At 41.2% G+C, this 13,097-nt stretch overlaps 2 protein-coding genes across 4 annotated transcripts in view; one reads left to right on the forward strand and one right to left on the reverse strand.

Annotated features, from left to right (window-relative positions):
* Positions 1-13,097, forward strand: part of LOC126199360 (putative protein FAM10A4) — a 203,465-nt gene that overhangs the window by 82,830 nt on the left and 107,538 nt on the right. The window lies entirely within an intron of this gene.
* The window catches only part of LOC126199358 (uncharacterized abhydrolase domain-containing protein DDB_G0269086-like), a 74,089-nt gene that overhangs the window by 21,068 nt on the left and 39,924 nt on the right, over positions 1-13,097 (reverse strand). Inside the window, exons 2-5 of one of the 2 annotated variants that reach the window (XM_049936224.1) lie at positions 7,603-7,707; positions 7,462-7,517; positions 5,413-6,979; positions 3,163-3,215 (exon numbers count right to left, since the gene is read on the reverse strand). In XM_049936224.1, coding sequence (XP_049792181.1) covers positions 3,163-3,215; positions 5,413-6,979; positions 7,462-7,517; positions 7,603-7,707 — 1,781 coding nt within the window. Of the gene's footprint in view, positions 1-3,162; positions 3,216-5,412; positions 6,980-7,461; positions 7,518-7,602; positions 7,711-13,097 lie in introns of both variants that reach the window. The other variant, XM_049936223.1, reaches the window with a different exon arrangement.

The following is a 13,097-nucleotide window of genomic DNA, read 5'->3' on the forward strand; positions in this document are numbered from 1 at the left end:
CGCCATAGGTTCATAAATGTTGTGTACAATTCCTGTTCTGTCCGTCTCTCCTGAAACATCTAAAATTATATCCCCACTTTGGTTCAGAATATTCACAGCCTTGTCTGGCAGATTGGAATTCCCATTCTAACCCTTGATGTCTCTGAAGTCAGCTAATGTGTTCTCGGACATGATGTTTATAGTAGATCTAATGTTGAGACTGCTACTGAGACAATACTAATAAAAAAAAAAAAAAAAAAACCTTGAGCATGGAAACAGCTGGTGCTGAGCACTACGTGATTCTGTTTACTAACGGCGTAGCAGCACGATGCACTCTACCTGCTGACCTGTGGGTGGCACAAGAGGGTAAACTGGCTCATAGTTCATGTTTCCTGGGCATCAACATCGTGTCCCCTCCACTGGGCTGATCTGTCAAAAGTTGCAAATTATTTTAATCACACTCTTTCTTAATTTATGTGCAGTATATTTTACTGAACAAGAGATATGATCGGAAAAAAGTTAGAACTACCAGAGAATGATCTTTCCTGCATAGTATTATTTTATTTGTAATCAAACTTACTGTTGAGGAAATTTTGACTTTGGCTATTGTCAAGCAAACGTGTCTGAAATTCTCCTCTGTGATACAGACAAGGGGGAGATTGAGTCAATAATTAAATCACTGAAGACTAAGGACTCTCCTGGATATAATGGAGCGCCTAACAGAATATTAAAGTACTGTGCTGCACATGTTAGCCCTGTACTTAGCCATATTTGTAATTTTTCCCTTAGGAATGGTCAGTTTCCTGAACAATTAAAGTACTCAGTAGTAAAGCCGCTTTATATAAAGTGAAAAAGGGATAATGTAGACAATTTTATAACTATTTCTATGCCATCAGTGTTTAAAATTATTGAAAAGGCTGTGTATGTAAGGATAATTGATCATTTTATATCACACGATTTGCTGTCAAATGTACAGTTCAGCTTTAGAAGTCACTTAACAACTGAAAATGCTGTATTCTCTTTTCTCTGTGAGGTACTGAATGGGTTAAACAAAAGTTTCAAACGCTAGCTGTATTTTTTGATTAAACTAAGGCGTTTGATTGTATTGATTGCGAAATATTGCTCCAGTAGGTGGACCACTACAGAATACGGGGAGTAGCTCACTATTGGCTTACCTCTTACTTTATCAACAGACAGCAAAAGGTCATTATTCACAATGTTGAGAGTGGCTGTGATGTGAGGTTTGAGTGGAGTACGGTCAATTGGTGGGGTGCCCCAGGGATCATTGTTGGGGCCATTCCTGTTCGTTATTTATATAAATTATATGCCCTCTAGTATTAAGGGTAACACTGTTTGCTGATGACACTAGCTTGGTAGTTAAAGTATGTTGTGTGCAACATTGGCTCGGTTTCAAATAGTGCAGTACATGACATAAGTTCATGGCTTCTATAAAATAAACTAACGCTAAATCACAGTAACACTCAGTTTTTACAGTTTCTAATACACAATTCAACAAAACCTGATGTTTTAATTTCACAGAACGGGCATATGATTTATGAAACTGAGCAGTTCAAATTTCTAGGTGTTCAGATAGATAGTAAACGGTCATGGAAAGCGCACGTTCAGGTTCTTGTTCAAAGACTTAATACTGCCATTTTTACTATTCGAATGGTATCAGAAGTGAGTGATCGTTCGACATGAAAATTAGTCTACTTTGCTTATTTTCATTCCCTTATGTCGTATGGTATTATAGTTTGGGGTAACTCTTCTCATTCTAAAAGGATATTTTTGGCTCAGAAATTGGTGGTTCAGGCAATAAGTGGTGTAAGTTCACGAACCTCTTGTCGACCCCTGTTCATGAGTCTGGGTATTTTGATATTGGCCTCTCAATATTTATATTCCTTACTGTCATTTCTTGTTGACAATATTACCTTATTCCCAAGAATAAGCAGCTTTCACTCAGTTAATACTCGGCGGAAATCAAACCTGCATTTGGACTGGACTTCCTTAACTCTTGTGCAGAAAGGTGTGCAGTATACTGCTGCATCCATTTTCAGTAAACTACCACTCAAATTCAAAAATCTTAGCGATAATCCACGCGCTTTCAAATCGAAACTGAAGAGTTTCCTCATGGGTCACTCCTATTCTGTTGAGGAGTTACTTGAAAAAGTAAGCTGGTTCCTGTTGTATTGTTGATTGCGTTTACTTAAACTTATGGACTGACTTTTTTGGGCTCATAAACATTTTATTTTTATCTGTTATTACTGTTATATTGTAATTTCATATACTGACATGTTACATGACCTTGGAGATTTGCTCCTCAATTTGCTCCTACAGACTTGGAACTTTACATGTAAGTAAAAAATAAAAAATAAAATAAATCAGTAAGGACATGGATAATTCCCCACGAGACCAAAAATTTTGTGTTAAGGCAAGCATGTGAAGTATACACCGCTTCCGAGGCATTTCTTTTTTCCAGTTTATTAATGAAGGTGCACCTCCAGTGATCGATGCATAGTACCAGTGACGTAAGAGCACATGAGGTTGTGTAACACAATCTGAACTACAACAACATGCCAACCAAGAAGCAGTTTCATGTTACTTTGTTGGTGCTAATGTACACTTAGCACTGGAAGCGTTGCTCTGTAAACGAGCAGCACATAAGAAATTCTTCAGAAGCTGTGTGTGCTTCAGTCTTACCCAAGATAAACACATCTTCAACTAAGATTAAACATGTTTTCACCTTCTGGGGTATTATAAATGTTTTGACAGATGATGTTTCCTTTAGAATAACCAAGGGTTAAAATTTAGCAAAGGAATTTTTGTTAGCAGTGTTAGTCCAACTGTGTGTGTGTGTGTGTGTGTGTGTGTGTGTGTGTGTGTGTGTGTGTATGAGTGAGTGAGTGAGTGAGAGAGAGAGAACATTAATAGTAAATGATTTGAAAATAGGAAGACTGTCTGTTAAGAGTAGAATTACTCGTGGTCTTGTACTTATTGTCTAGTCATTGCTCTGTGAATAATAAGCGGAAGTTTCAATTTAAGATGTAACAGTGGAATATTGTTTGGGATTGTTATCATACATATCTTCAAGCCTAATTTGCAGTGGCAGATTTCGATTGCTGTCCATTAAGTTCTACTGTTAAAAAAAAAAAAAAAAAAAAAAAAAAAAATCTAAAGGCCTACCTGTGTTAGTTCTTCCTCAGGGATTGGTTCCGCTTCTGTTATTGGTTCCTCACCTAGAGAAAGAAATAAAACACACAGTTGACTGGATAACTTAACAATCATAGAGGAAATATTCTTTGCCTCTTCATTTGTGAATAATATTGTGCTCTTTGTACAAGGGTCACTCCAAAAGAAATGCACACTATTTTTGTAAAAATACGGTTTTCATTCTGGATGTGTGAACGTTTTACAGTGTGTAGATACATCCTTCCCGCTTGTTTTCGAACTTAGCTCAGCTTGTTCCTGTGAGTGGCACTGTCACAGCATGTCTTCAAGATGGTTGCTACACTTGACATTCGTCAGAAGCAACGTGCTGTCATAGAATTCCTGTGCTGTGAAAACGAGACAGTGGGGAACATCCACAAGAGGTTGAAAAAGGTGTATGGAGATGCTGCTGTCGATCGCAGCACAGTTAGCCGGTGGGGAAGCAGGTTACGTGATGAAACCGGGCACGGCAATATTGAGGATTGTCCTCGCAGTGGCAGGCCTTGTACTGCACACACTCCAGGCAATGTGCAGAGAGTTAACGAATTGGTGACTGCTGACAGATGCATCACAGTGAACTAATTGTCACGCTATGTTGAGATAGGGGAAGGAAGTGTTTGCAGAATACTGAAAGTGTTGGCATTAAAAAAGGTTTGTGCCAGATGGGTTTCCAGGATGTTTACGGTGGCTCACAAAGAAACAGGAAAAACGGCATGCAGCGAACTTTTGGAACAGTACGAGAATGGTGGAGATGAATTTCTTGGAAGAATTGTGACAGGTGATGAAACATGGCTCCATCATTTTTCACCAGAGACGAAGAGCCAATCAGTGGAGTGCCATCATGCAAATTCACCCAAGGAAAAAAAAAATTCAAAACACGCCTTCTGCTGGAAAAGTTATGGCTATGATGTTTTTCGATTCCGAAGGACTCTTTTGTTTGTGGACATCATGCCAAGTGGAACCACCATAAATTCTGATGCATATGTGACGACACTGAAGAAACTTCAAGCTCAACTGAGTCGTGTTCGACCACATTGGCAAAAGCAGGATGTTTTGCTGTTGCACGACAATGCACGGCCACATGTCAGTCAAACAACCGTGGAAGCAATCACAAAACTCGGATGGAAAACACTGAAACACCTGCCGTACAGTCCTGACCTGGCTCCATGTGTCTATCATCTCTTTGGGAAACTGAAAGACTCTCTTCATGGAACAAGGTTTGAAGATTATGACTCCCTAGTGCTCGCTGCCAAACAGTGGCTCCAACAGGTTGGTCCAGAATTTTACCCGGTGGGTATACAGGTGCTGGTTCAAAGATGGTGTAAGGCAGTTGAGAGGGATGGAAATTATGTGGAGAAATGAAAATATTGTTTCTAAAGGATGTATCTACACACTGTAAAACTTTAAAACATGTAGAATAAAAGATGGATTAAAAAAAAATGTGCATTTCTTTTGGGGTGACCCTCGTACATATTCCCTTGCAGTGCGAAGTACAACAGTATGAAAATCATGCCTGTTCTGAACACATGAAAAGTACCGGCACAAGGAAACATTGGTGTTATTGAATGATTTGCAAATACTTGAGAGGACTGAGTCTATCTACAGAAGTGTTTACAAATTGAAGTTTACATTGTTGTTGACTCTATTTGCTGTCAGTTCACTATCACAAATAACAGTTTCATTGAACTGTAGTTTATGACTAGAAATTTTAGTAGTTTTTAGGATTAAGGAATCCGTAGATGTTTTTCACAGTGTAGTTATTTTGCGAATAGCATTCTTTATTTTGAAATAGATTTATTGTTTCATTGATAGTAGTGGCTAAATTGGACTGTAATAAATTCTTGTCATGTGCCACTATCATTCTTTAAAAGTCACGACCAAGAGAAAAGATCCTGGGGCAAAGGACTTATGCAAATAGAGGTATGAAGGAGTAATAACAGAACAAAAGTTTTCAGTGTGATTGACAGGAGAGCAATGGAAGTAACTTAATAAACTTTTTCATCAGTGGCAACCATTATCTGAAGACTGAATGTCATTAGAGTTGATGAGTACTATTCAGGTGTTGTTTGTTTCAGGTTTTGTTTGTGAGAGAGTCAACCAGCCGTTTTCTTCGTGTTTTTACAGTTATCAGATTTAAATGCATGAATGTTACTGTACACTCACCTCGTTGCTACTAGAAGTACACATATTGAAGTACAAATGCAAAACTTGAAGAGCATCACTTACTCTCAGCTGATTCAGGACCAACATCTTTTCCTTCAGGAATATCCACAGGTTTTTCCTCTGCATCCTCAGCTGCTTTCTCATCAGTTCCACCTTTTTGTTTCTCATCTTCCTTTTGTTCTTCTTCTGTGCTTGCGGCAGCCTCTTCTGCGCTTGCGGCAGCCTCTTCTGCGCTTGCTGCAGCCTCTTCTGTGCTTGCTGCAGCCTCTTCTGTGCTTGCTGCAGCCTCTTCTGCGCTGGCTGCAGCCTCTTCTGCGCTGGCTGCATCCTCTTCCGCGCTGGCTGCAGCCTCTTCTGCGCTTGCTGCACCCTCTTCCGCGCTTGCTGCACCCTCTTCCGCGCTTGCTGCACCCTCTTCCGCGCTTGCTGCACCCTCTTCCGCGCTTGCTGCACCCTCTTCCGCGCTTGCTGCACCCTCTTCCGCGCTTGCTGCACCCTCTTCCGCGCTGGCGGCACCCTCTTCCGCGCTGGCGAGACCCTCTTCCGCACTTGCTGCACCCTCTTCCGCACTGGCGGCACCCTCTTCCGCGCTGGTGGCACCCTCTTCTGTGCTAGTCACAGTCTCCTCTGCACTGGCTGCTCCCTCTTCCGCACTGACTGCTCCCTCTTCCGCACTGACTGCTCCCTCTTCCACACTGGCTGCTCCCTCTTCCGCGCTGGTTGCTCCCTCTTCCGCGCTGGCTGTTCCCTCTTCCGCGCTGGCTGCTCCCTCTTCCGCGCTGGCTGTTCCCTCTTCCGCGCTGGCTGTTCCCTCTTCCGCGCTGGCTGCTCCCTCTTCCGCACTGGCTGCTCCCTCTTCCGCGCTGGCTGCTCCCTCTTCCGCGCTGGCTGCTCCCTCTTCCGCGCTGGCTGCTCCCTCTTCCGCACTGGCTGCTCCCTCTTCCGCGCTGGCTGCTCCCTCTTCCGCGCTGGCTGCTCCCTCTTCCGCGCTGGCTGCTCCCTCTTCCGCGCTGGCTGCTCCCTCTTCCGCGCTGGCTGCTCCCTCTTCCGCGCTGGCTGCTCCCTCTTCCGCGCTGGCTGCTCCCTCTTCCGCGCTGGCTGCTCCCTCTTCCGCGCTGGCTGCTCCCTCTTCCGCGCTGGCTGCTCCCTCTTCCGCGCTGGCTGCTCCCTCTTCCGCGCTGGCTGCTCCCTCTTCCGCGCTGGCTGCTCCCTCTTCCGCGCTGGCTGCTCCCTCTTCCGCACTGGCTGCTCCCTCTTCCGCGCTGGCTGCTGCTGCCTCCTCCCCGCTGGCGGCTCCCTCTTCTGCGCTGGCTGCTGCCTCTTCCGCACTGGCCGCTCCCTCCTCCTCCACGCTGGCGGCCGCCGCCTCCTCCTCCGTGCTGGCTGCCGCCTCCTCTACACTCACAGCACCATCTTTTGTTACCTCCTCAGCACTTGCAGGTGATCCCAGTTCTTCAGTGGGAACACTCCGTTCTTCTCTTTGTTGTCCTTCTTCTGCACTGGCTGCTTCATCCTCAGTGCTGTGTAATCCTTCTTCTGCACTTGCTACGGCCTCCTCTTTACTTGTTACCTCCTCGGTAGATACTTCTACTGTCTCAGTGGGGCTGTCTGCCTCTCCAGACTTTGGCACCTAGAAAGAATTATGTAATTACACTTACACTGAATTTCTACTATACTTTGAAAATTTTAAGTAGGTGGAATTTTTTCTTCAGTGAATTCTTTCACAAGCACATGTCGTAGTTGATGATGAGTCTTTGGGTGTTGTTGTTGTTGTATTATGGCCGTGGTCCAAAAAACTTTCCAGTTCATGATGTTTCATACAGTGTTGCGCTGGAGGTGCTCCTAGGGATGCTGAGTCTTGCCAATTGTTGGAAAGACTTAGCGTCATCAGAAGGACCACAGAAGATGTCCAGTGCAGCTTTGGATGAAACGTCAGGAACTGAAAAGTTTCTTGGTCCAGAGACATACAACCTATAAAACACATCAGTAATTATTTATTGTTGAGTATAAATTATGTATGCTAATTAATATTTGTTTTAGGATTTTGTTCTCATATTAAAAGATACAGCACCATAATTGCTGAACTCATCTCAAGTGTCCAGCTTACAGTACCTGATCAGTATCTTCTGATGACACTGCTGGTTCAGCATGCTGCTGATCTTTATCACCTGTAGCCAGAAATGGTTTCTGTAAGATTACTAAGCACATTGTTTGTTTAGTATTATGATTACTAATATTGCCATGCCACGGTACCTGGAGGATATTCAGATGTGCCGAACTCTCTGAGGGCCTTCTCCACGTAAGGCCGACATTGAGATTCGATCACTGGGTCTATTGGTTGGGCTTCCTGGCTGTACACTGCTGACACATGTAAAAGACAAACATTAGTGTTAATTGTCATATAATGATCATTGAACATTTACCACTAATTGCTAGTGTACTTTACAAAATTTTGCATTTCTGTGACTTCTCTTTTGTGGTTCTCAATTGTCTTCAAGTATAGTCCTGACTGTATTTATTACTTAGCTCACAACATATTGTATAGCCTAATATTAAATCAAGCCATGGAAATGGCGCGCGCGCGCGCCCACACACACACACACACACACACACACACACACACAGAGAGAGAGAGAGAGAGAGAGAGAGAGAGAGAGAGAGAGTTGATGTAGGTTGTCCTTTATTCTGGCTGCTGGCACAGTAGACACTGCCACACAGTCCAATAGTTATTTTAAGACAGAAGCTCAGTTAATAGTCCAACCATTTGTCTGCCCAGTTTGTTCTGTGTTCTGGCTGTAAACCATTAATGCTGACGTGTGTTGTTATTGAAGTATACCTCTCTGTGTGAGGTTATACTAATAGCATTTGCTCCTGCTGCAAATTAATTCTGTTGAAAATTGCAAGTGACCTTCAGGCAAACAAGATGCCAAAGGATCAAAGAAATAAAAGTCCCGTTTTACCTGCTTGTTATTGCTATATTTTAAAGGTATAAGTTATGCGGCGTAATAGATTTACATTTTAACAATTTGTTTATTTGGCTTTTTGTACTGATATTTCTTAGTAATTTCACTCTGCTTCGTTTCCCACATCAAGACTGTAGGGTGAATTCTGTTAGTATACACAGGAAAAGTGATCTTCCAATTTTTGTTTGAGACAGGAGATCCATCCAAATTGCACTTGTTATATGAAAGTGCAACTTTTTCTATGATTTTGTTGTTGTTCCCCCCACCCCCTCCCTTGCTTGAAATTACAGTTTTACTAGCTGTATTATGAAGTAACTTTTCATTAACTTAGGTACTGGTTAAATCTTCCTTAAGTGTGATGTAAATTATACGTAGCTTTGTCTTTTCTCTTGGGTAATAACAAAGCCTTTCGTCTTGTAAGAGATGCACCGTATTAGTTGGATCACTAGGGTTGAAACTACACAGACATTTTCATATTAGTAAAGTTAAATTAGGTAGTAATTTCATTGTAAGACAAGAGGAGATACAATAAGCACAAGTCGTAACCACAGTTAATGATACTGGGTGCCAAGTTGGTACCAACGCTATAAGAGTTAGCTAATCGGCAGCCTGTCTCCTTACACACAGTGTGTGACATAACTGGCCAGCTATATTTATCACAGACCCCTTGCCAAGAATACACCTTACTTCACTGCACACTCTGTGGTATCAGCTACAATAATGCTCCGATACAGCCCGTGTTCTTTTATGAAATATTGTATAATATCAGGGCACAGGGATATACATAGTTCATTAGTTAAATTTTGGAAACAGTGATCGGTAAATGCATAGTTACGATACCTGAAAATATTAGATATGGCAGATGAGACATCCTTGTTAATGCAGGATGAATTGGAAGAAAAGGTAAATGTTCTACTTTGAAGGCTGATAGTGTTAGTGATTCTGAACCAAAAAGTCATATGCAGTTCAGAATAGTTTCCGAGATAGACCACATTTAATGTACAGTGTTATTTTTTTTCTATAGTATTCAAACATTGTCACTGTTTAGAATGTACCACAGTAGTTCAGAGGAAGTTGAAACGAACAATTTGTTAGAGGACACATGTCATCTATCAACTATCTCAAATTGGCCTACAAAACTATCACAGCACATGCGCTAAGTGCAAGATTTCAATATTCTCCCTCTCTCTTCGTGCAAACTGTTAGTCCTAGAGAAGAAATGAGAAGGGTCTTTTTATTGTAGGAAATTTAATGTAGTTTAATTTTGTGCCCCGACACATTCTGTCTGGAACCAGTTGGAATAGGGCATATGTCCATATGAAGTTTTTTGTTCAGAATCACTAATACTACCACCCCTCAAAGCTTGTGGTAAAACTACAACCCCTCAAAGCATGTATTAATACTACCACCCCTCATAGCATGTACTTTTCGTCCTGAGTCAGTCAGTTGACAATGGATTGTTAACTGTGGATAGAAGAAGAAGGTGCATATGTGGAGCATGGAGGGGTATTGAGACAACTAGAAATGGCTGTAACTGAAAAAGGGAAACTGTAATGTGTGTGTGTGTGTGTGAGAGAGAGAGAGAGAGAGAGAGAGAGAGAGAGATCCTGTGGAAGGTATGTGGAAGTTTGCACTGATAGGTGGCATCTGCTGAATGTATCTCTTGCTATTCTTATTTCTGCTTCTAAGCAACAATTGTTATTGATTGTTCACACTGGGTATTTTATATATGAAGCTCGTGCAGTTTAAGTTCAGAGCAAAGTGGCTTGGATATTATAGTGTATTGAGGCATTTTTTAAATTATGATCTAGTTAGTGCTTTTAGTAGTGTGTACCCTATTATATGTTCCTTCATTTCACTGCAGTAATGTTTTACTGGTGTTCTGTCAGTTTCCTCTCTCCCTGTGTACAGCAATAGTACTTGACAAAATGTACTATTTTATTTCCTGTAGAAGGAAATGTCTGAGAAGTTGTGTTGTTTGAATTCTTTGTACCTGACAATTCTGTTTCGTATTCTGTTTTCCCTCTCCATCTGAGCTCTTGAAATTCAGACAAGTGGTTCTCTTTTCTCCAAAGGTCTCTTTCATTTTCTTGTAGCCAGTATCTGTCTTACCCCTAGTGATATATGCCTCTACATCCTCACATTTGTGATCTAGCCATCCCTGCTTAGCCATTTTGGACTTCCTGTCGATCTCATTTTTGAGATGTTTGTATTCCTTTTTGCCTACTTCATTACTGCATTTTTATATTTTCTTCTTTCATCAATTAAGTTCAATATCTCTTCTGTTATCCAAGGATTTCTACTAGCCCCCATCTTTTTACTTACTTGATACTCTGCTGCCTTCGCTATTTCACCTCTCAAAGCTACCCATTCTTCTTCTACTGTATTTCTTTCCCCTGTTCTTGTCAATCATTCCCTAATGCTCTCTCTGAAACCCTCTACCACCTCTGGTTCTTTCAGTTTATCCAGATCCCATCTCCTTAAATTCCTACCTTTTCGCTGTTTCTTCAGTTTTAATCCACAGTTCATAACCAATAGATTGTGGTCAAAGTCCACATCTGCTCCTGCAAATGTCTTACAATTTAAAATCTGGTTCCTAAATCTCTTTCTTACCATTATATAATCTATCTGAAACCTTCCAGTGTCTCCAGGCCTCTGCCACATATACAACCTTCTTCCATGATTGTTAAATCAAGTGTTAGCTATGATTAAGTTATGCTCCGTGCAAAATTCTGTCAGGCGGCTTCCTCTTTCTTTCCTTACCCCCATTCCATATTCACCTACAACTTATTCTTCTCTTCTTTTTTCTACTGTTGAATTCCAGTCCCCCATGACTATTAAAGTTTCGACTCCCTTCACTATCTGAATAATTTCTTTTATCTCATCATACATTTCTTCAATCTCTTTGTCATCTGTGGCACTAGTCAGCATATAAACTTGTACTGTTGGTGTGTACAACAGTGTGTGGGCTACAATAATGCATTCATTACGCTGTTCATAGTAGCTTATCCTCGCTCCTATTTTTGTAGCCATTACTAAACCTACTCCTGCATTACCCCTATTTGATTTTGTATTTATAACCCTGTATTCACCTGACCAGAAGTCTTGTTGCTCCTGCCACCGAACTTCACGAATTCCCACTATATCTAACTCTAACCTATCCATTTCCCTTTTTAAATTTTCTAACCTACCTACTCTATTGAGGGATCTGACATTCCAAGCTCTATTCCATAGAATGCCAATTTTCTTTCTCCTGATGTTGACGTGCTCCTTAGTAGTCTGCACCCGGAGATCCAAATGGGTGACTATTTGACGTCTGGAATATTTTACCCAAGAGGACGCCATCATCATGTAACCATACAGTAAAGCTGCATGCCCTTGGGAAAAATTATGGTTGTAGTTTCCCCTTGGTTTCAGCCGCTCGCAGTACCAGCACTGGTTAATGTTACAAGACCAGATCAGTCAATCATCCAGACTGTTGCCCAAGACCAGATCAGTCAATCATCCAGACTGTTGCCCCTGCAACTACTGAAAAGGCTGCTGCCCCTCTTCAGGAACCACATGTTTGCCTGGCCTTTCAACAGATACTCTTCTGTTGTGATTGCACCTACAGTATGGCTATCTGTATCACTAAGGCACACAAGCCTCCCCACCAGCGGCAGGGTCAATGGGTCATGAGGGGGGGGGGGGATAATTTTTTTTTTTTTTTTTCATGGGGTTTCTACAAACTGATGTATACTTAAGGCAGATGCACTCAGTGTCATCAAATATCTTCTTTTGATAATTTTTAAAGAAGATATTTGATGGCACTGAATGTGTCTGCTTATATCAGTTTGTGGAAAGCCCATGAAAAAAATGATTGTTTCATCTCACCTTCCACTAAATGAAACATGTAGTGCTTTTTAACAATACCCATCTTTCAAGTAAAAATGCATTTTACAGGAAAAATTAAAAAGGAAATCTAAGGACCAAAGTATCAGGTGCAAATGATACAAATGATTAGGTAATGACAGTTATTATGGCTGTAGTAAGAATGAAATGCCTGAAAAGTGCAATAGAATGCAAAACGTAATTGTCATGTACAGTGAATCAAACAACATAACTTCATTTCCCTCTACAGCAAATGAAATATGCACATTTTGTCTGGTACTGTTACAGTATACAGGGAGGGAGGAGAGTGATAGAACACAATAGTAATCATTGCTAAGTAACATCAGTAGGAATAACAGAGATATATTTGGAAAATACAACCTATCAACACAAACTAATGCATACACATGTTGCACTTACGTACAGAGTTTCACATCATTAGAAAATTGTTACAAAAGCATAGCTTGGGATAAGAGTGATGTTGACCCTTAGAATAAGCTACTGGATTGTGTATAAATATATTAAAAGACATAATATGCCATGCAGCAACTGGAAACAGTCACAGTTATCAAGAAGTATCCTTCCAGAGCGATTTAAGATGAAACAACCTCATAGAGCAAGAGTGTGTCCCGAAGAAGATAGCTGAGGGATAGAGCCTGTGCTCCTCCCTGAGGAAGGAACTAATAGTTCTGGGATCTAGTAACAGTTTTTTTCGTGTTAAAATATGTCTGTTGACAGTATTGGAAATACGCCTCCTGAAGGTAGTACCAGCCAGCCATTCTATCATTTTGTGAATTAATAATCTTCTTTGGAGTATTTTCCTTTTTATATCAAGGTAATGATCATGAAATGCTAATTCATATGAAAAAAAATTGCAACAATCCTGCAAGAAACAAAACTGGTAGAACAGTGTAA

The sequence above is a fragment of the Schistocerca nitens genome, chromosome 8, assembly GCF_023898315.1.
Source record: "Schistocerca nitens isolate TAMUIC-IGC-003100 chromosome 8, iqSchNite1.1, whole genome shotgun sequence".
NCBI lineage: Eukaryota > Metazoa > Arthropoda > Insecta > Orthoptera > Acrididae > Schistocerca > Schistocerca nitens.